The following is a 24052-nucleotide window of genomic DNA, read 5'->3' as shown; positions in this document are numbered from 1 at the left end:
GTGTGTGTGTGGTGTGTGTGTGTGGCGTGTGTGTGTGTATGTATGTGGTGTGGTGTATGTGTGTGTGTGTGGTGTGTGTGGTTGGTGTGTGTGTGTGTAGTATGGTGTGTGTGTGGTGTGTATGGAGTGTATGTGAGACAGAGTGCTCACACACGTGCACATACTTCTACCAAAAGACTGCTGGGGGTTCTGCCACCTCTTGTCCCGCCATCCAGACCCGCGTCCAGGTTCTCATTGTCTTGGGCCTTGACTGCTTCAGCAGTTACCTATCCCATCTCTGTCCCCTCATTCTCACCCTCCCACAATGTTTTCTCTACTCAACCACCAACGTGATCCTAAGTAACTTAATTTAGGTCATTTTTTCCCCAATTTAAAATCTTGAAGTTTCCCCCTTGCACTTAGAAATTTTGCCCCCAGAGGGCAAGATTTCACTTTATCACTGTATCAAACCTCACAAAATTAACCCAACACAGCCCAGAAACACTACCCAGATAAAGTACCAACAGAAAGATATTTCTATTACACAAAAGCCAATATAAGAAGGAGTTTATTCCACAGACACTGATATAAGAAAGAGAAAATCTTACCGGGTGGGGTCTGCGCAGGTCTAGGAAACAGGTATCAGTGTAGTAAATGACCAGCCCTTGCCTACTGCTCTGACGGCCTTCCCTACCTCTCTGCATCCCTTGCTCACTGCGCCCCAGTAACCTAGACTTTCTTCCTGTTCTCTGCACAGCCTTGCTGGACTGTTATCTTTGACAATCCCCTGGAGGAGGGCATGGCCACCCACTCCAGTATTCTTGCCTGGAGAATCCCCATGGACAGAGGAGTCTGGCAGGCTACAAAGTCCATGGGGTTGCAAAGAGCCAGACACGACTGAGTGACTGAGCACAGCGCATTCTTGTCCCTGGAATATCCTTCGCAAAGATGTTGTATGATTGGCTCTTTCATATCTTCCTAACTTAGCTCAACAGTCACTTCTTCAGTCACTTTCACATCTTGTGAAGCCCACCTGCCCACCCCATCATTGCCTGAAATGATTTATCATTTACTCAACACATTCACTTGGAGAAATGGCAACCCACTCCAGTATTCTTGCCTAGACAATCCTGTGGACAGAGGAGCCTGGTGAGCTGCCGTCTATGCAATCGCACAGAGACACAACTGAAGCGATTTAGCAGCAGCAGCAGCAACAACACATTCACTGAGCACCTTCAGGGTACACTATCTTATGCACGTGAGCTACCTCAGGGTAGGAACAGACCTGCTCCTGGCCCCTTGGAGCTTACAGATCTCTCGCCAAACCTGTTTACATATTTATGTCAGCCTCCCTGGCTAGGCTATGACAGCAGAGACCTTGGTCAGCCTTCTTCACTGCTTTACCTAGTACACCATTGATGGTCAATCAGTATTTGCTGAATGAATAAGCAAATGTTCCTATTTTTTATTAGGGTATGCAGAATTAACATTTTAAATTCCTATCATTGAGATCAAATTAATTCATTTACTATAAAAATGAGGCAAACAAGAAACCTAACATGGTAGCCACTAGCCATGAGCACCTCCATGTGGCTAGTACAACTGAAGCACTGAGTTTTACATTTTTTTGTAATTAAGTTAAAGTTAAGTAGTCACAAGTAAGGAGGGGCTACAAAGTGGATAGTGTAATTCCAGATGCTGCTGCTGCTGCTGCTGCTAAGTCACTTCAGTCGTGTCCGACTCTGTGCGACCCCATAGACAGCAGCCCACCAGGCTCCCCCTTCCTTGGGACTCTCCAGGCAAGAGGGAAACAGCATTAGAAACAAAGATCCTTGCTCTTGTGGAGTTTACATATGGAGATGAAGGTAGGGGTGAGACAGGAAGACAGTAAATAAAATATAATAAATAAGTAAAATATACAGTACCTGGCGTGTGAGAGGGAATGAAGATGATGTGTGGCTGCTGTTGCTGCTAAGCCGCTTCAGTCGTGTCCGACTCTGTGTGACCCCATAGACGGCAGCCCACCAGGCTCCGCTATCCCCGGGATTCTCCAGGCAAGAACACTGGAGTGGGTTGCCATTTCCTTCTCCAATGCATGAAAGTGAAAACTCAAAGTGAAGTCGCTTAGTCGTGTCCGACCCTCAGCAACCCCACGGACTGCAGCCTACTAGGCTCCTCCGTCCATGGGATTTTCCAGGCATGAGTACTGGATTAGGTTGCCATTGCCTTCTCCGAATATATGAAGCAAATTACCTATTACTTTATTCCTTTAGTGTTATAGCACCTCAACACAGTTAATGTTATAACCTCTGTGTTTACCACACAGTAAATCCCTACCTACAAATGAGTTCCATCCTGAGAATGCACTCATAAGGCCAATGTGTTCATAAGTCCAGCAACGTTAGCCTATTTACCCAACTAACAAAATGAGCTATATATGAAGTGTAATAGGGTTATAATACTTTTCACACAAACAATATTCTAAAAAACAAACAGAAAATAAAGAAAGTATTTTCAATCTTACAGTACAACACCTTGAAAAGTACAATAGTAGAGTACAACAGCTGGCATACAGGGACACATTCACAGCTTTGAAAGCTCACAATTTGAAGGATCGTATGTAGGTGACTCACTATGTTTTATGTACAAATGTAATACATTATTGGAGTAGGAAATGGCAACCCACTCCAGTGTTTTTGCTTGGGAAAGCCTGTGGACAGAGGAGCCCAGAGGGCTGCAGTCCATGGGGTCGCAGACAGTCAGACGTGACTGAGCACACACAGGCACGCATATAATACATTATATCCTCAAGAACATCAAAATGAGTTTATGAAAGTCAGCGTGTAAACTTCTGGTTTCCAATCTTCCTGACTACTCATCTTGCTTCTCTCTCTCTATGCACCAACCCCCAACATTTAGTTTCAACGTGTTAGGTTTGCCTTTTGAACTGGTCTTGCTCCAGGTTTGTCTGATGCTGGTGGTCTTTGCTGGAGTGAGAGCTCCTCGGGGATGGTGGTGTCGGGATTCCTCGGGGATAGTATGCGGGTCACCCCAGCCCCCTCCTTGGTGGAGTACCTCAGAGAAGGGCAGCTGTGTTTCTTTCCTCTGCATCTTTCTTTCCTCCACCCCCAAGCACCCTCTTCTGGTGGCGTGTCACCTCCTTTGGCCCCCCAGGCAATCTCAGGGCTCCTCTCCTTTCTGTAACACATTCTCCTTCATGTGGAGTCATGAGAACCACTGGGAAACCTGTTGTCCTTCACCAGGCCACTGTCCCTTCAAACCAGCAGGCCAAGCCTCCCCACGTTCAGAATCTCTGAGAAATAGGCGCCAGTCCTCGCGTTCGTGAGACCCTTGAACTCCAGCTGTCCCAAGACACACCCCAAGCTCTTCTAAGATCATCGCTAAGCAGGCTGTGCTTAGCTCGGCTGGGACAGTAAGTGCACCGCAGAGCGTACAAGATTGGCAGCTCAACCAGTAGCCAGCTGAGGGGAGAGCCAAGTGGATTCCCTTCACTGTCTTGGTGACCAAAATGATTTTGTGAAGAGGAGGAATAGGCTTCCTGACACAAGCCCTGCCCTCTCCCTGCCGCCTCTTCCCCAGTTGGCCTCTGAAATACTTCATGGCCATGAAATACTTCTCCCTTCACCTACTTAGGGGCTTCCCTGAAGGCTCAGCAGGTAAAGAATCCACCTGCCATGCAGGAGACACAGGCGATGTGGGTTCAATCCCTGGGGTTGGGAAGATCCCCAGGATTAGGAAATGGCAACTCACTCCAGTATTCTTGCTTGGAAAATCCCAGGGACAGAGAAACCTGGCGGGCTACAGTCCATGGGGTAGCAAAGAATCGGACCTGACCTAGCGACAAAGCACGCAGCACTCAATCAATTCCTCTCTTGGTGGAAAAGGAGGCTGGAATGGTGAAGCCTAATGATGGATGAGGAAGCAGCAGGTTCTGCAACCTCTTGGTTAACCCTACAAGGAGGTGTTATTAACCATTTTAGTAACTCTCTCTAGAACGCTCTTCCCCTAAGTATTGACTCTTAGCATCCCACATCCCATTGGACAAGATAAATCCTACTCAGCGCCCTGTTATACTTTTTGGTGTTAAATCACACATGTAATTTTAACCCCATATTAAATTATTTATACACACAACCTCCCAGGTATACAATATAAAGCCTTCTTTCTTTGGTTGTCTTGTTTGGTTCCTAGAAGGGGATTCTCAACAGGAGAATAGAGACAAACTTCAAATCTCCCATTGACCACAGCGACCAAAATACATGAGAGAAAAAGAAAGATCTCAGAGCTGTGGGCTGGAGACAATCTGGCGTGACAGTTGCTAAGGCAACCATCTGTCATCATTTCTGTCACTTAGCCTGTTCTGGTTCACAGTGACCAAACTAGGAACTGCTCTTCCAGATCTGATAATGAAAATATATATTAAGTCCCTGAGCTGATGGCAGCACTTCTTTGGCAGTTCAAGTTGTATTTAATGTTTGTTGACTGAAAAACTGAAGGTATGTACCTGATGGCTGTAGATGTGAAGATGAGAAATGACAAGAGGAACCTGCAGGAGAAAATATGTTCATCTGATACTGCTGATAGTTTGTATTTCAAAGGTAATAGAACCAATGATAAGTATATTTTACAGCTTTTAATGATTGAAATAGAAAAAATAAACATAAAAAGAAATCACCTTTATAGTTATTTTATTTAAAAAACATATATAAAACGTTTGCAATGCTTACTTTAGATCATTAATTTGGTAAGTGTAAAAGATTTGCAAGTTTGGTAATGTTTTCCATTTACTATGAGACATATTATTGTTAATTCTATCTCTCAAGCCATATTTTATGATCATTTTTTAAAATGATTTTAATCTTAGATCTAACTGAAAGCATCATCAAAGAGTATGCATGTGGCCCTATGAGCTAATAATTGAATACTTCTCACATTTAAAGCAAATTAGCCAGGACTACCCTGGTGGTCCAGTGGTTAACACTTCACCTTCCAAAGCAGGGGGTTCGGATTTGATCCTTAGTCAGGGGAATGCCTCATGGCCAAAAAACCAAAACATAAAACAGAAGCAGTATTGTAACAAATTCAATGAAGACTTTAAAAAATGGCCCACATCAAAATATCTTTAAAAAAAAAAGGAAATAGCCTTTAGAAACATATCCATTGGAGATAGGCCTAGGTGTGGGAAAAGACACGTGTACACATGCACGCGCAAGTACGCGCGCACACACACGAGAGAGAGAGAGAGAACTGTGTACACCAGCAAATCTCTTACTGGCAAATTCTACAACAGTGATGCAATCCAACAGATTTACACACACACACACACACACACACACACGAGAGAGAGAGAGAGAGAGAGAGAGAGAGAGAGAGAGAGAGAGCGCGAACTGTGTACACCAGCAAATCTCTTACTGGCAAATTCTACAACAATGATGCAATCCAACATATTTATTACAAAGATTCAACAGGTAGTGACGAAAACCCACCATGGGCCAGGCAAGGCGCAAGTCACGACTTCCGTGCTTCAGTTGCAGATCACTGAGTAGATTAGAGACCTGAGAATTTGAGAATTTAGCAGGTGGCTCCTCCCACCTCCTGGCCCCACCTCCCAGCATTTCCTGCTTTATACTCCCACAGAGCCAAACTGCTCCCCTTCCCCAGACGTGTAGTTCTACTTTGTAGCTCTGTACCTTCAGACGTGGCCTTCCTCCGTACCGCACCCGCCTCTCCCCGGAAACGCTCAGCTCATCTAGAGCCGGCGTGTGTCATGTCTTCTGGCTACTTGAAATCGTTTGAAAACCCTGCCTACATTCAAAGCATTTTCCAATAAGTGGGTCTTTCCTCTCTAAGACAGAAGCCAGAAAACCACCACGTTCCCAGCCCCCTTTCACAGGTCAGGGTTCAGGCACATGACCCAGGCTCCAACCATCAGCTGCACCCAAAGGAGAAACTCACTTGGAACTGAGAAACAGGAGGCCGCGGACAGGGAGCGGCAGTGGCTTATCCGGCAAAGCTGGGAAAGAAGATGCTCGCTTTGGAAAAGCAGTAGCAAGAAGGCCGAGGCCCTGACACAGATGGATCACAGGGACAAACTATACCATCAGATGGGACAGTGGGACCAACTGTAACGTCTAGAGCTCTTAAGGAACTGCAGCATGGTTTCCACGGCTGACCCGCTCTGCAGTGGGTTTGAGGACTTGTTTCAAGTCCTCGGGGAGTATCATGTCCCCATTCAGCCGTCAGGAGAGTCCCCCAGAATCTTTTTAACTGGCTGCTATTTTGCTCTGTCGGAAGAAGGCAATGGCACCCCACTCCAGTACTCTTGCCTGGAAAATCCCATGGACGGAGGAGCCTGGAAGGCTGCAGTCCATGGGGTCACTGAGGGTCGGGACAGGACTGAGAGACTTCACTTTCAGTTTCCACTTTCATGCATTGGAGAAGGAAATGACAACCCACTCCAGTGTTCTTAACTGGAGAATCCCAGGGACGGGGGAGCCTGGTGGGCTGCCGTCTATGGGGTCACTGAGGGTCGGGACAGGACTGAGAGACTTCACTTTCAGTTTCCACTTTCATGCATTGGAGAAGGAAATGGCAACCCACTCCAGTGTTCTTGCCTGGAGAATCCCAGGGATGGGGGAGCCTGGTGGGCTGCCGTCTATGGGGTCGCACAGAGTTGGACACGACTGAAGCGACTTAGCAGCAGCATTTTGCTCTGTCAGCTAGAATCAGCTTCTGCTGACTGGAAGAGCCCTGAGTGCTACATCAGCAGACGTTTGTTCATCTTCTTAAAAAAGATGACTCTGCCTCTCAAAACATACCCCAATAGGGGGGTCTCCTAGAGGCCTCCCCTGAGATTCTCTTTTCCATCTTTTATTCATGCCCCTCTCCGAGATGCCACACCACTCACACCCCTTTGCCGCACACCTTCCCTGAATTATAATTGTTTTTTCCTCTTCTGCTTGGACTGAGGGCTCTTTGAGGCTTGCCATTGTCTCTTTTTTAAATATTTGGAAAACCCAAACAAACTCTTTTGACTGACCCAATATTTATCAGCTGGTCCTTTTCAGAAGTTTACTGAAGCCTGTTTTAGACCAGTCATGGTAACTTCATTCTCTTCCCAATGTTTATGTTTGGGGTAGCATGACACTCAGTTCTGGGCCAATGAAATATAAGAGGTTTGACAGAGGGCTTCTAGGAAAAAAAATTTTTTTCCTCTGATAAAAAGTTGGTATGGAGAATGCTTCCTGACTTTGGATGTTGTGTGTGAAAATGTGATAGGCAGAGCTGTGGCAGCCATTTTGTGATCATGAAGAAAAGAAAAGACAAATATAGAAGTGGACCCAGATGCTTTTGAGCTGTTAAATTAACCAACCCTAGAACTTCCTATCTCTAGAAATATTTTTATATTCAAAGTAAATGTACTGACAGCTGAACATTCTATTACTTGTAGCCAAATGTGTACTAAAACATATATGAAAATATGATTTTTTTATATTATGGCATAGTATTTCCTCTTATTGATAACCCACTAAAGTTTAACCATTTAGGGGCATTTCTAATTCTTTGCTATAATAAATTATCTTTCATTTTTAACATGTATTTTACCAATTCAAACCTAAGGATCTTAAAACATGTACGTTAGCTGATTTTCTTATTTTCGCTTGTACCATTAAAAAACTGCCAAGGAAAAGATAAATTGAAAAACTGTCCCCCTTTAAAACATTGCCCTAACAGTGCTTTCACAGGACACAAATTACCCTCCTTTACCACACTGATAGAAATCCAAACATATTTATTTCAAATACAGATTCTATCTAATTCAAAACAAATTTGAGGGTTTTCAATAAAAGTTATATCAGCAGCCAAAAATATTCAGTGAGAGTTAAAATTGTGTGATCAAATTAGTTTCTTCTTTCTCATTAACAAAAGGTACCCTTGAATGAGAGATAATTTATGTTTCTGAATTATTTGCAGCTCCAGTTAACACTTTGTTAAAACACACTCACATGGTATCAGGGCCCAAAGGCTTCAAGTGATGAAATTATTTCTTCTTTTAGTATCATTAACCAGCACATTGTGAAATTCTGTTGAAACAGCAGAAGCTCCCTTTTCCATGCAGCCACTCTGTCTGTCCCCTCACCTCTGACCTGCGTCATACCTGCCCTCTCACCCCAGAGCCAGCTGCACTGATGTTCCTGGATTATGCAATCCCAAGTGCCGCACACAGATGCCTGGAGCAAAGAGGTCGGTGCATTGACTTCTTTGCTGTTTTGAACCTGGATTTGAAATATCATTGGGTTGACTAACCTCTACAGAGAGCAGTGATGCATGACTCTAAAACTTTCTTCTCAAGAGGCCAACAGGTCCCTGGGGAATAACCCTTAGGATGAAAACTTTCATGATTTAATGGCAGTCAGGTGATTTTTCAATCCTCCTCTGAGCTCCTGTGAGATGTTAAACCTTTTCATATCTACATATGTCTCTATTCCTAAAGCAAAGATAACATATAGGGCCACCAGTGTAACAGGTGATTTTTAATAAAATATTATGAAGGGGGATATTATGGAACTCTTTCCAGGAGAAAGGGTTCCTGCAACCCTTTTGCTTTTCAGAGAAGGCCTTCTGGGAAGTATTACTGTAGAGGACAGCAGTTAACAATATGAACTCTGAGTCCCAGCTCTCCTCTTAGTAACTGTACAACATCAGGCAAGTCACTTGACCCTTCTAGGCCTCAGTTTCTTCACTTGCATCATTTTCCCGGCCATGGGGGTAGTAAGCAAGACAGCAAGTGGAGAAGAGAACAGGTGAGAGTTTGTGCAAAAAGGCAACTTTGTAGATGAGGGGTTAAAAACTTGCACAGAAGTTTCCTGATTCCTTCTTAGTTTACAGAATTGAGGCTGAGGGTTGTGAAGGAGAGGTGAGGGAGAGAAGAAATGTAAAAGCCTTGGGGAGAGTGATGAGAGTTAAGGCGCTAAAGCAAGACAGGGCACAATGTCAGGAGACCCTGATCTGGAGTAGTGGTACGCCACCCCACATCCCCACATGCTGGATCGCTACTGCAGGCTCCCACAGCAGCGGGATTCAGAGGAGGCCACGATGCTGTCACGTGATAGCTGAGGTTTAGAAAGGTTAAATGACTCACTAAAGGTCACGGGGATTTTAACACAGGTGGCCTTGCTCCAAGTCCAGGGCTCTTTCTAATCTGTAACAGGAGGTCTAAGCCTGCCTCTAGTTAGCTCCTTTGGGCCTCATATTTCTGGTTTGCAAAAGCCACCAGGCCAGGTGCCATGGAAAGTGCCCATCCTCTAGGACATTATACTGAAGGTTCTTCTTCTCACTGGTTATGCTACATGTCACTGGGCAAGTCGCTCAAATGCCCTGGCTTGTTTCTGTAATTAAATTAAGCTCCAGAAGCTTGAGTTCTAAAATGCTGATTCTGCGAGATGACAATGGTTTTGTGCCACATTGAGAAGGGCTCCCATGCATGTATCAGGAGGTCTGACACCCTCACAGCACTTCCTCACCATCCCCCACTCAGGTCTATTCAGCTGGGCATTCATGTTTAAGCATCAACACGTGTTCAGTCACTCAGTTGTATCCAACTTGTTGTGAACCCGTGGACTGTAGCTCACCAGGGTCCTCTGTCCATGGGATTCTCCAGGCAAGAACACTGGAGTGGGTTGCCATTTCCTCCTGCAGGGGATCTTCTGGATCCAGGGATCGAACCTGTCTGCTGACCTGCAAGCAGATTCTTTACCCACTGAGTCACCTGGGGAAGCCCTAACATAAGTCACCTCAAGTACCTGTCACTGGCCTTCACCAAAAAAAAAAAAAAAAAAAATCAGGCTTCCCAGGTGGCGCTAGTGGTAAAGAACCTGCCTGCCAATGCAGGCAAAGAGACATAAGAGAACCCATAAGAGACCCAGGTTCAATCCCTGGGTCTGGAAGATACCCTGGAGAAGAAAATGGCAACCCACTCCAGTATTCTTGCCTGGAGAATCCCATGGACAGAGGACCCTGGCTGGCTACAGTCCATAGGGTCACAAAGAGTCAGACACGACTGAAGCAACTTAACATTTAGGACACAGTCACCAAAAATCACTTAAGTTACACCGGCAGTAGTCAACACCACATTCAAACAGGCCAGAAAGTTGTAAAAGAAAAATGATAACACAGTTGAAAGAAGAAAACACGGTATAAGAAGGGAAAATGAATTCATGACATCTGAACCAAAGCACCAAGACCATGACTGTTAATGGAACAGCTGTGAGTCACAGACCAACACCCTCCCAAATGAATGAGTCTTTGCCTGGGATACTAGAGAAAATTCCTCTACTCCCGGTGCACAACAGAAACCTTGAACTGTGCTTTTAATAAAATGCCAGAGAGGTGCAGAACTAGTCTATAATTCATTGCGCTTGGTCATGCGCTTAGTCGCTCAGTATTGTCCGACTCTTTGCGACCCCATGGACTGTACCCGGCCAGGCTCCTCTGTCCATGGAATTCTCCAGGCAAGGATACTGGAGTGGGTTGCCATGCCCTCCTCCAGGGGATCTTCCCAACCTAGGGATGGAATCCAGGTCCCTGCATTGCAGGCGGATTCTTTACTGTCTGAGACACCCGTTGGAAACTATTCTTTAAAAAGACAGAGTTACAGTTTCCATTGGTGGGTGTGCTTTTCCCAAATGTCATCGGTGTAGATTTCCTCGCGGAAGGCGGAATGGGAAATGTTTGGGGGTTTGTTTTTACAGGCAATAAGCGAATGTATTTTTCATTTCAGTATTTTGGTGCTCAATTATAACATAAAATGAAGGCCTTGAGCCCCGAGTCCCAGCCAAGTCAACACCCTGCAGACTTCAGTCACTCCTCTAACTCCGGGCACCCTCAGCGCCCGCCCTGAAGTCGAGCTAGAGACGAGCCTACCGCGGGCCTCCGGGAACCGAGCGGGCAGCAAAGCGACGTGGAGGCCCCGACTCCCGGCCGGCCCTCCGGCCCCACCAGCCCGGCCAGCCCCGCCCGGTCGCGGCCCCCGGCGGTCCCCGAGCCCGGGCGCGCCGCCGCACCGCGCCGACTTCCGCTTCCCCGGCGGGCGGGCGGGAGGCGCTGCAGCCCCGGGCCCGCGCCACCCGCCCCGGCCGCAGGGGCGCTCCGGAGGCCCGGGGGCCGCCCGCCGGCGGCAGTCGGGCACGGGAGGCGGGGCTGGAGGGCAGGGCCGCGGCAGACGTGGGTGTTAAGCGGCCACCCCCGCCGCCGAGCAAGAGCCGAGAGCGGGCGGCGGAGCGCGAGCAGGAGGCGGTGGTGAGCGCAGCCCGGTCAGGCGCTCGCGGACTGCGGGGAAGCTGCCGGGAGGAAGTGGGGACCGGGCGGGCCTCGGCGCCCGGGCGGCGTGACCTTCCGGGGCGGCGGGGATCCGGGGTCCCCAGGCCCACACGCGCCGCCCACGTGCCCGGCGATCCCGCGGGCGCCCCTTTCCGGCGCTCGGCCCTGGACTTCCCCGTAGACCCTCGGGCCCCGCGGCCTCCTGCGCGCCGCAGGCACCGCCCGGGAAAGGTTGTCCTCCTTTGCCCCCTAGTCGTGTCACCCAGCCTCCTGGCTCCGCGCGGCGCCGGGCAGGGCGGAGGCGCGTATGAATGGGAGACTCGGACTGGTTGCTGGGTAGAGTCAGCGGACGTTTAGAGTCGGGAAGAAGTTGGAAGTCGTCTCCCTAAGCTAACCCTTTGGGCGGACCGGGATCCCGAGCCCCCGAAGCGGGAGCTCCGGTGTCGGCTGCTAAGCGGCGAGACTGGTTTGCATCCTTGCGCCCCTGGGGCGCCCCTCTCTGGGCGCTCTGATGGCGGGCGGCCTCCCGTCACCCCAGCTTCGGCCTGAAGTTGGAATCTTCCCTAAGCTGTGATCTGGTGGGGGAAGGCGGGCGTCCTCGGATTCTCCCGAGCAAGAAAGGAATTTCCCTGAGGAATGGGAAATGTACATGGTCTTCTGGAATGGGACTCCGGTGTAGTTTGAAAGAAGGATAAAGGGACGCCACAAGGTTCAGTTTTTCTGTTTCAGTTGGTACCGAAGGCTCATAAATCAGTCTAACTCAGGTTGTTCAGTCTTGCCGCCCTCAAACCATATGTCTTCCTCAAGCGAAAGCCATGCATAGTTTGAAACAGTTGCTCACATCTTCTGAGTTAATCTGTCAGTTCCCAATACTGTTAACAGTCCTAATAATACGACAGGTAGTTATGTGCAGGAGTTGATGTGTTTAAGTCTGACTTGCCTAAAATGGTTAAATTCGCGTTGATGACAGTAACATCTGCTATGCCTCTTTCTTTCTAAGAGAGAAATGTTACCCCCCACACACACGCAAATGAACCCCTTTGGAGTGCCACCATCTGTGGCTCCTTATCCCTCTAAAATGCAGGGTTCAGTGCTTTTTCTCCTTTTGACCAGGTGGGGATACTCTGGAATTAAGTATTGGTTGATAAGCACAGACCCAAAAGGTAAGACCTGAGTTGAATGCTGTCTGCCGCAGACTTGTATGACCTTGGGTGAGCCACTGCCTTCCTCTGGCCTTAGTTTTTCCATTTGGAAAAGGAGGGGATTGGATTAGGACCCTGATATCCTTCTCTCACTACTGGATGTTCCACATCTTATCAACATTAGTCATTGGCACTGCCTCTCCAGGCCTATAGGTAACATAAAGTCGGTGGTTTTTATGTCTGAGTTAGTTGCTTTATAAAATGCTGTACTTTTGTTGTTGCTGGTTTTAAAACTTTTTTAAAAGGGAGATTCTTGGTGTCTGGTCATTGACAACATACTTTAAGCGGTTGAAAAACTTCTTGGTGGCTAAAATTATTTTCTGCTGGTGAATAGGGTGAGGTTGGTATTCATGGATCATTCAGCCACCCACCCCTCTGAGAGGTGGCCTGACTGGGTGTGGTGTCTTCGGTGTGATGGTTAAAAAGCGTTCCTTGTTATTCACACGTAAGAATATTCTGTTAAAGAACCACCTCTTCTTTTCTAGTCAATATTTATTTAAGTCAATTCCATGGCAACGGTTGATTTTGTTGTTGTTGTTGTTTGTCTAAAGGTAGAAAAGTAGACTCTGATTTTCCCAAACTTCTAGACTCCAGCTCAAACCTACTGAATCAAGATCTCCAAGAGAGCGGCCTGGTTATTTGAATATTTAACAAATGTCCCAGTTGATTCTTATCAAGCAAATATGGGGGCAATGGACTAGGTGTTGCTACTCAAAATATGGTTAATACCAGGTATTATCAACTTCACCTAGGAGCACGTCAGGCCGGCAGCGTTTCTGGTCCCTCTTGAAGCCAATCACATCAGAATCAGCCTTTTAATAAGGTCCCCAGGTAATCTGTGTGCACGTTTATGTTGAGAAGGTCTGGAGGGAAGTCTGATGACGGGACTGTTTGCTGCTAATGTTTTGTAGTTCTAAGAACTCCTGGTGCATATTCGCAGTGTATCATTGTGTTTGTCCAATGCGGCTATTTCTGATTGCTCTCAGATTATGATAGTATAGACAGAGACCTTGTATAGACAGGGACCTCCAGCTTTAAGGGCCCAAGGGCCCCCCCTGTTGGTGGCAGAGCAGGCATTCAGACCCAGGCAGGTGTCACTTGGCAGAGCTCCTAACTCATTCCTTTTCAGACCTCCTGTTTTGTGGCATTCTCTTAGGGTCTCAGGCTACTGTCTGAATTTGGAACAGAGCCTAGTGGATTGAGAGTTCAACCTAGGCCTCTGAAAAACTGGTTTGATGGGGCTTGTGATGTCTGCTTGGCTTGCTGTTTGGCTTTTGTTTCTGAGAGTCAGAAAAGTTGGGTGAAGTGCCCCCACCTGTTGATAGAGCAGTGATATTCAGACAAGGTTTTCAGTCTCTGTGCTTTTTATGGGGAGGTGGTGGGTGGGGAGAAGGGGAGGCTAATGACTGAGCTGCTCTGACCCCCTTAACCCCCTCCTCTGGAGCCACACAGAGCCAGTTTCCCAGTTCCGTGAGGTTCAAGACCAGTAGCTGGGCAGCGGGCCTAGAGAAACGGGGGCTGCAGAGGCCCGACTGATGGTGAGCTCTGGCTTCCTCCCAGGGATATGAGGTGCCCATCATAAGCTCCAGAGAGTCACCCTCCACAGAGCCCAGCAGAGGAGCGGGAGAATATGAAATCCAACCCTGCCATCCAAGCTGCCATTGACCTCTCGGCTGGGGCCGCAGGTAAGGCCAGAGAAAACCCTGTTCTCTGATCCTCAAGTACCTTCTGCAAGTGAGATCCAGTGAGCACATTGCCTCTGTCATTCCAGGACCTTGTAATGAATCCACTTAAGGGGAATGTAATACTGTGTTGCAAGTACAGCAGAAGGTAGGCGTTACATATATACATACAATGGAATATTCAGTCACTCAGCCGTGTCCGACTCTTTGCGACCCAATGAATCGCAGCACGCCAGGCCTCCCTGTCCATCACCAACTCCCAGAGTTTACTCAAACTCATGTGCATCGAGTCAGTGATGCCATCCAGCCATCTCATCCTCTGTCGTCCCATTCTCCTCCTGCCCCCAATCCCTCCCAGCATCAGGGTCTTTTCCAATGAGTCAACTCTTCACATGAGGTGGCCAAAGTACTGGAGTTTCAGCCTCAGCATCAGTCCTTCCAATGAACACCCAAGACTGATCTCCTTTAGGATGGACTGGTTGGATCTCCTTGCAGCCCAAGGGACTCTCAAGAGTCTTCTCCAACACCACACTTCAAAAGCATCAATTCTTTGGCGCTCAGCTTTCTTCACAGTCCAACTCTCACATCCATACATGACCACAGGAAAAACCATAGCCTTGTCTAGATGGACCTTTGTTGGCAAAGTAATATCTCTGCTTTTCAATATTCTATCTAGGTTGGTCCTAACTTTCCTTCCAAGGAGTAAGCGTCTTTTAATTTCATGGCTGCAGTCACCATCTGCAGTGATTTTGGAGCCCCAAAAATAAAGTCTGACACTGTTTCCACTGTTTCCCCATCTATTTGCCATGAAGTGATGGGACCAGATGCCATGATCTTAGTTTTCTGAATGTTGAGCTTGAAGCCAACTTTTTCACTCTCCTCTTTCACTTTCATCAAGAGGCTCTTTAGTTCTCCTTCACTTTCTGCATAAAGGTGGTATCATCTGCATATCTGAGGTTATTGATATTTCTCCTGGCAATCTTGATTCCAGTTTGTGCTTCTTCCAGCCCAGCGTTTCTCATGATGTACTCTGCATAGAAGTTAAATAAGCAGGGTGACAATATACAGCCTTGACGTACTCCTTTTCCTATTTGGAACCAGTCTGTTGTTCTATGTCCAATTCTAACTGTTGCTTCCTGACCTGCATAGAGGTTTCTCAAGAGGCAGGTCAGGTGGTCTGGTATTCCCATCTCTTTCAGAATTTTCCACAGTTTATTGTGATCCACACAGTCAAAGGCTTTGGCATAGTCAATAGAGCAGAAATAGAGGTTTTTCTGGAATTCTCTTGCTTTTTCGATGATCCAGCAGATGTTGGCAATTTGATCTCTGGTTCCTCTGCCTTTCCTAAAACCAGCTTACTCAGCCATAAAAAAGAACGCACTTGAGTGAGTCCTAAGGAAGTAGATAAACTAGAGCCTATTATACAGAGTGAAGTAAGTCAGAGAGATAAAAATATCATATATTAATGCATATATATATATGGAATCCAGAAGGATGGTACTGATGAACAACCTATTTGCAGGGCTGCAGTGGAGAAGTAGACAGAGAATAGACTTACGGACACAGTGGGGGAAGGAGAGGGTGGGACACATTGAGAGAATAGCCTGGAAACATGCATCATTGTATGTAAAATAGATAACCAGCGGGAATTGGCTATATGATGCAGGGAGTTCCACCCAGTGCTCTGGGACAACCTTAGAGGGGTGGAAGAGAGTTTCAAGAGGGCGGGGACATATGTATGCCTGTGGCTGATTCATATTGATGTATAGCAGAAACCAACACAATATTGTAAAGCATTTATCCTCCAATTTAAAACGTTTTTTAATTGACAAAAATAAAAAGACGAAAAATAAGCCAACTAGGAGTCAGGGTAAAGGGTGGGAATGTCCCTGGTTCACAGCTGGAAGACTGTGAGATCACAGCTCAGAGCTGAAGCCACATGTCCATTGCCACGTGGCTGGGATACACAGGATTCTACTCCTAGCCTGGCAGTCTCGAGAGCCCTTGTGTGCAGAAGTAACGCTGTACCATTTCTCCAGGAAAACCCCAGAGACTGTCCTTACTACCGCTGAGGAGAGAAAGGAAACCCTTAGAAATGTCTTCGGTAAATAAGACTGGCTTTTGACTGTGTCTTAAAGCCCTGAAAGGAAGGGAGAGGCCCCAGGCCTGGCCGGGGAGTGGTGGGTGGGGTGAGTGCCAGGGCAGGCTCTGTCCCCCTCCCCCGGCGCCCCAACAACTCCCCTCCCAGGCACTGGCAAGTTCTTGGCCGCGCCTGCCACGCAGGCCACTCTTCAGAAAGGCCGCCTTTACTGAGTGAGAGGCAGATGACAGAATTCCAAGTGCCTGAGTAATGACTTGGTTCTTCGGATTCCTGGATGATTTTACGGCCGGAGAAGCGCTGGAATGCCCACCACTTTCCCAGTGGAAACCCTGACTACTCCTCCTGTCCCTCACCGATTCTTGTCACTGGTCCCTGGGGCAGAGAGGCCAGGGGAGTGGGTCCCCCCTCGTCCTCTTATCTGGGGGGGAGCCCTCCCAGGTCAGCAGATGAAGGGCAATCAGAGGGCCGCCTGCTCTCATCCTGTCATCTTAATTGTGAAAAGGAAATCAGGGATTCAGGGAAGCTCAAAGTATTTTTCCATGAACCAGACATTGGCCACAGTAGGCTCATGAGGAAGTCTGGAGACAGTATACGCTGCAGGCACTGATAAGAAGTGCAGGCAGGGGCACTCCCAGGTCAGAGGCCACCGGGAGCGGGGTGGGGTCGGGGAGGGGGCCACTAAGGGCTGCCTGGGTTCCGTCGGGCCTCTCGCAAGCTGTTTCACCCCATGGGGAAAGCTCAGCTTTTGGAATTCTGTCTTTTCAATCTGTCTGTCAAAGGCGTAGGATCTGTTGTGGTAGAATTAAAGCATTTTTGCTTTTCCTGGAAAGGACAGGCGTTTGATACTGCATTCATAACCGTATCCGCATTCATAACAGTAATCTGTAAAGATGTAAATTGCAACAGTATTGTCCGGAGTCTGGCTGTGTAAGGCATTCGCCAGTACACGTGCTTTTTTTTTTTTTTTTTTAACGTGTAGCAGGCCTGTAAAGTAATATTTAAAGATGTAAATTGGAACAATATTGTCAGGAACCTGGTGTGTAAGGCATTTGCCAGTACACCTGCTCTTTTACAGTGGTATTAACATGTATCAGGCCCTTATACACACTAGCATTTATTTTTTCTGCTAACTGTGGGTAGGTGTTCCTTCTTGCACTGCAAACCCAGGGTCGCCCCTCACTGATGTAATACTGCTCTGGTTGTCTTGACATCTGAGGTCAGCAGGCTTCCTGGGTGCTAAACCTGTGAGACATCAGGCAGAGGAGGTCCCTCGTGGTGACCTGAGAACTCCCCCTATATGAATGGGAAGCAGCCATCCCATTTTTGACAGGTTTCAGCCTTTAAGTGATGGAGCTAGAAGGGCCTTTAGAGACCCTTGACACTAATGCTCTTGTATGTGTAGAAAAGGGGCCCAGGGAGGGATAGTGGGTTTGTTTAAGGCTGCACAACTGTTAATAGAGGTGTAAATAAAGACAGGGTGAGGACCTTGGCTGCCTGGTGCCTTGCCCCGTTCTGTCATCTTTGTTCTGATGCTACATGGTGGCCAACAGTGTCCCCCAGAGGTGGGGATTCCTTTGGAGGTTTCACTGCCCCAGCTCTCTAGATGGGGAAACTGGTGGGCTTTGGGATTTTTCTGTTGCCAGGAGCAGAGGACCCCTAGTGCTTTGTAGATATGGACCACCCATGGAAGCGATGTGTGTGAGAGCAGAGGCAGCCGTGGTTGGAGGTGATGTGGGTGTAGGATCTGTGTGTTCTTCTGTGTGTGTGTCTTCTAGACAAACCTCCTCCATCAAGCGGTGTTTCAATCCAGCTCGTCTACCCTAAGGCACAGCTTCCGTGTCTGAAGCTGCTGTAGGAGCGATGCCAGAGAAAGATCGAGAGGCCCAGGCAGCTGGTTGGGGAGGATTTGAAGGCAGTTGGTTAGGTAACTGGATAATTATTGAAATGAGGCAGCTTGGATTTCAAAAGTTAAATCCCCTTAAAGGGAAACCTTAGTGGCACGTGAAGGTTTAGTAGTTTGACAACTATCAATATAAAATGACGCATTCTTTCCCCAGACTGCTCTGTTGCAATGTGCCTTGCTTAAGCAGTCAGGAAAGTGGCATTTTATTTTATTTTTTGGCATGTGGGATCCTAGTTCCCCAACCAGGGACAGAAGCCACACCACCTGATGTAAATGGTGTTAGTCATTCAGTCTTGAGTGCCTGATTCTTTGTGACCCCATGGGCTGTGGCCTGCCAGGCTCCTCTGTCCATGGGATACTCCAGGCAAGAATACTGGAGTGGGTAGCCATGCCCTCCTCCAGGGGATCTTCCTGACCCAGGGGTCAAACCCCAGTCTCCTACATTGGCAGGCAGATTCTTTACCATTTGAGTTAGGAAGTCCTAACAACTGGACCTCCAGGGAAGTCCCCCAAATGTGGCATTTTTAGATCATTGAGGTTTATCCTTTCAAATGCCACAATTAACAACAAACCAAAAGCACTTTTTGGTTGGAATATTTTGAAAATAGACACGCCTTTCCGCACCACTAAGTGGAGCATTGGCCGCCTCTAGTGGGTCGGAGGCTCTCCTTTCCGCGTGGGTGGCCAGGTGGCCAGGTCCTTGCGGGTGAAGGTCTGTTCCTGCACTTCCAGCATGGCTTTCCCCGAGCGCTGTCCATCACCACCATCCCTGTCTCAGCCCTGGTGGATTTCCTCAACGGTTTGTCACCTGCTGGCTCTGCTGTGTGGAGGACTGAAATCCACACCCGCAACCTTGAGAGGATGTAGGTTGCAACACGTCTCCTGCAGGGGAAAGTGCCACAGTGACACCTACACAAAAGTGCAGAGAATGGGTCTCTTTCTTTTTGGGAGCTTTGCTGGGTCTTTGTTGAAGCACACAGGCTTCTCTAGTTGTAACCTGTGGGCTTAGTTGCCCGACTAGGGATCAAATCGTGCCTTGGAATCTCAACCACTGGACCGCCAGGGAAGTCCCCCTTTTGTTTCTTTTTTTTTAAATGAACTTTTAAAAATTATTATTTTTGATTGGAGGAACCCCCTCTTGTTTCTTATGGAGAGCAAGATGATCAGAGGTCTGAGCTCTAGGCAAATAGGGGAAGAGATAATTCCTGTAAATTATTCAAAGCTTTGTAGACTCGGCAGGTATGAGGACTGTCTTGGTCTTGGGTTAGTGCTGGTGTTCAGAATAGTTATCACCTCCTTGCGCAGACTGTATGAGTGCCATGACTGTGTCATTTGTCCGAGCTTCCCTGGTGGCTCAGTGGTACAGAATCCGCCTGCAATGCAGAAGAGGCAGAGATGAGAGTTCGATCCCTGGGTCAGGAAGATCCCCTGGAGAAGGAAATGGCAACCAACTCCAGTATTCTCGCCGGGAAAATCCCATGGATAGAGGAGCCTGGCAGACTACAGTCCACCAGGTTGCAAAAGAGGTGGACATGGCTGAGTGACTAAACAACCGCCACAAGTTACATAGGAAGTTAGCTTGCATCCGTGGATCGAGGGAGAGAATTGTAGGTAGCGTTGGAAGTACATTAGCCTCCTACTTTCTCCCTGTTGGAGATGGAAACTGTTATAGATAAGCAGCAAATGGGTACTGTAGCAACCCAGATGCCTGCGCTGTTCAGGATGGTTGGGTGAAAACATGGAAAACTCCTGGTTAGGATAGGATTTTAATGCTCTGAATTAAATGCTTTATTCCATGTAGCCCCATCTAGGCTGTCAAGATTATGAACCCACTTTAAAAATTCTGACAGTCACCTTTTCTTTTGAAATGATTATTTTTGACATGAGTAGGATCTTATTTCATCCTAGCCCATCAGTACCTGGGAGAGAATGACTCTAATTATGGTAACATCTTATTAAATTATATTCCGCTAATTCGGGGACTGGCGATGGTGGGGCAGGACAAAAGCAGAAACGTGTCATTGGTCTCCTAGAAGGGAGGAACAATGGTGATAGGATCATGGAGACCATACCCGTGCTTGCTTAACAGTTCCGTTTTCAGACTCTTGGGTAAATGTTCATCTACCAGTAATTGGGAGTTATTCCTAACAGCACTCCCCCATCTCTACTTTCCACAGTGTAGTTGGAGTAACTTATTATGTCAAAGTTGTGAAATTACATTTCTGAAGTACTTTATGTCAGCCTTCTCCGGCTTTTTTGTTTTGTTTTATTTTTAAATTGGAGTTTCTTTTGTACAACAACATGAATCAGCCATATATCCCTTTCCTCGTGAGTCTCCGTCCCACCCCTCTAGGTCATCACAGAGCACTGAGCTGAGCTCCCAGCTATCAGCAGCTTCCCACTCTCTCTCTCTTTTACATATTGTAGTGTACAGACATCCGTGCTGTACTCACAATTGGTCTTACCCTCCTGTGTCCACAAGTCTTCATCTGTGTCTCTATTCCTGCCCTGCAAATAGGTTCATCAGTACCATTTTTCCAGAGTCCGTATATATACATTATTAGACGTTATTTGTTTTTCTGGCTTCGTTCTCTAGGTTCATCCACATCACTGCAAACGACTCAGCTTCATTCCTTTTCATGGCTGAGTAATATTCCATCGTATGTATGTACCACATCTTCTTTATCCATTCATCTGTCTATGGACATTAGGTTGCTTGCCTTCTCTTCAACTTTGCTGATGCTTTAATAACCTCATCCAATGGTTGTGTGTCCTGGCCCAAGCAGGGGACATCCTGGCCCAAGGGGAGGTGGAAGCGTTCACCAGAGACAGTTCCCCAAATGCTGACCCAGACCAGGGTCTGGGGATATCACAGGGTTCATGTTGTTGTTCGGTCGCTAAGTTGTGTGCAACCGTTTGTGACCCCATGAACTGCAGCACGCCAGGCTTTCCTATCCTTCGCTATCTCCTGGAGTTTTCTCAAACTCACATCTATTGAGTCAGTGCTGCCATCCAACCATTTCATCCTTTGTTGCACCCTTCTCCTCTTGCCCTCACACTTTTCCCAGGATAAGGTCTTTTCCAATGAGTTGCAGGGTTTATAAATCATTCTCTTCCTCACATCAGAGTTGTAATTGAATGCAGTTTAGATTTTGCTGTATTTAATACTCTTAACAGTATAAACACATATAAATATGTGTGCTAAGCTATAAAGAAAGGTAAGTGCCAAAGAATTGATGTTTTTGAACTGTGGTGCTGGAGAGGACTCTTGAGAGTCCCGTGGACTACAAGGAGATCCAACCAGTCCATCCTAAAGGAGATCAGTTCTGGGTGTTCATTGGAAGGACTGATGTTGAAGCTGAAACTCCAATACTCTGGCCACCTCATGTGAAGAGCTGACTCACTGGAAAAGACCCTGATGCTGGGAAAGATTGAGGGCAGGAGGAGAAAGGGACCTCAGAGGATGATATGGTTGGATGGCATCACCAACTCAATGGACATGAGTTTGGGTAAACTCCGGGAGTTGGTGGTGGACAGGGAGGCCTGGTGTGCTGCAATTCATGGGGTCTCAAAAAGTCGGATGTGACTGAGCAACTGAACTGAAGCAAGATAGGTTTCAATCCAGTTCCTGTCTGAATACAAGTCATTAGAGTCCAGATAAGAGGTTTTCCCATAGGGGCAAACATTTAGCTCTTTGGGGACTAATTAGGCTCTTTGTTTTCTTTCTCTGTGGCCTAGTCTCCTGTTATTTTTCTGATAGTCATTAGGACCACTGGGCAACAGATAGAGGAGTGATGAACTCTTTCCAGACCATTCCTCTCCCTTTCCTTTTATGTGGATGCACACACAGTTAACCCCTGTCGATTAACTACTTGTGTAGCAACCGTAATGTCAGACCCTTATCCTAATCCTCATGCTATCCCAGTAGGGGCTGAGGCTCAGAAATCACATGGCTTGTCCTGGATCTCATAGCAGAGTCAGGCTGCAACCCCGGGTGCCACTGACCGATGCTCCTGAACACACGTCCCACCTTCACATCGGTGGCTCTGACTGTTGAACACGTCCTTCTCCCCTGCTGAGTGTGAGCTCCTTCAGGGCTGGGCAGGGGACCCGGCACACAGGGAACCCCCTAGAAGTTTTACTGAACTGGACTAGAAGGTCTTAGGGAGAGAAGAAGTCAAAACGAAATGATGGAGAGGTTAGCCCGGGGGTGGGCTGCCTGTCCCTCATCTCCAAGGGTCCCCGGGGCTGCAGCCTGCCACAAAGCCATGGACTCGGGGTGGACAAGAACTCTGTCCTGGTTACAGGGGGCACAGCGTGTGTCCTGACCGGGCAGCCCTTCGACACCATGAAAGTGAAGATGCAGACGTTCCCCGACCTGTACCGGGGCCTCACCGATTGCTGCCTCAAGACCTACTCCCAGGTGGGCTTCCGAGGCTTCTACAAGGGAACCAGCCCGGCGCTCATCGCCAACATCGCCGAGAACTCCGTCCTCTTCATGTGCTACGGCTTCTGCCAGCAGGTGGTGCGGAAAGTGGTCGGATTGGACCGGCAGGCGAAGCTGAGGTGAGTTGAGGGCGCCGACCCTCTTTGTTTGAAAAGCAGCACTTATTTGGTCAAGAGCTTTAAGAGACCTTATTGGGAAGAACATTTCCTTTTTTTTTTTTTTTTTGTTTTAACAGTAACCACTTTTTGATTCTGAAGTGATCCATCACTGTCATAGGAAACTGGGCAAGCACATACATATGTGTTATGTAAAAGAGTTGCCCACAATCCACCACGGAGAACCAGCCACCCTCACCTTCCTCCCATTCTTCAGGAAGATGCTTATCTTTCTTTTTCAAGGATTATTTTTCTTTTCTTTTATTATTAGTATTATTTTTTGGTTCACCTGGGTCTTCACTGCTGTGCATGGGCTTTCTCTTGTTGCAGAGAGTGAGGGGGCTACTCTTCATGGCGGTATGCAGGCTTCCCGTTGCAGTAGCTTTTTTATGGAACACAGGCTCCAGGCACATGGGCGTCGGTAATTGTGTGGACTCAGTGGTTGCAGCACACGGGCTTGGTTGCTCCATGGCATGTGAAATCTTCCTGGACCAGGGATTGAACTCATGTCCCCTACCTTGGCAGGCATATTCCTATCCACTGTATCACCAGGGAAGTCCAGTTTTTTCCTTTTGATTGGAGTATAGTTCATTTACAGTGTTGTTTCAGCTGTACAGCAAGGTGACTCAGTTATACATATATCCATTCTTTTTCAGACTATTTTTCCCACATAGGTTGTTTCAGACTATATTTCCCACATAGAGTTCCCTGTGCTATATAGTAGGACCCTGTTGGTTATCTATTTCATATATAGTAGTATGTGTATGCTCATCCCAATCTCCTAATTTATCCTTCCCACCACCATTTCCCCTTTAGTAATTAGAAGTTTGATACTATGATCCGTGAGTCTGTTTCTGTTTTGTAAATAAGTTCATTGGTGCCATTTTAAAAAATCAGATTCCACCTGTAAGTGATATCATGCGATATTCGGGGAACACGCTTTTCAAATGCTGCTCACACGTGCCGCTTCTTGAGACGGAAGTGCAGAACTTAAACCAGAGATCCGACTCGTGATCCGAGTTTTGGGTTCCACGTCATCAGCCAAATGCAGTCAAAGAGGTTTGAGGAGGAAGTTAGAATCTTAAGGAGGGTCAGAGCATCTGAGAAGATGCAGGTGAGGGTCTGTTTTCTGGGCCACATGTGCCCCAAACATCAGACTTTGGCATGTACTTGGTCGTCTCTTGGGTATTTATTATACAGAGATGAAAGGAATTTGGAAAGCACTGGGCCGTTAACCCTTAGC

At 47.4% G+C, this 24052-nt stretch overlaps 1 protein-coding gene across 1 annotated transcript in view; it reads left to right on the top strand.

Annotated features, from left to right (window-relative positions):
- Positions 1–11084: 11084 nt before the first annotated feature.
- SLC25A15 (solute carrier family 25 member 15) overlaps positions 11085–24052 on the top strand; it is a 32392-nt gene continuing 19424 nt past the window's right edge. The window contains exons 1-3 of the mRNA XM_040267015.1: positions 11085–11298; positions 14082–14206; positions 22515–22773. Coding sequence (XP_040122949.1) covers positions 14152–14206; positions 22515–22773 — 314 coding nt within the window. The 5' untranslated portion in view covers positions 11085–11298; positions 14082–14151. The remainder of the gene's footprint in view (positions 11299–14081; positions 14207–22514; positions 22774–24052) is intronic.

Source organism: Oryx dammah, unplaced genomic scaffold, assembly GCF_014754425.2.
Source record: "Oryx dammah isolate SB20612 unplaced genomic scaffold, SCBI_Odam_1.1 HiC_scaffold_24, whole genome shotgun sequence".
Classification (NCBI taxonomy): Eukaryota; Metazoa; Chordata; class Mammalia; order Artiodactyla; family Bovidae; genus Oryx; species Oryx dammah.
The sequence above is the reverse complement of the archived record's forward strand: the minus strand, read 5'-3'. Positions and strand labels throughout refer to the sequence as shown.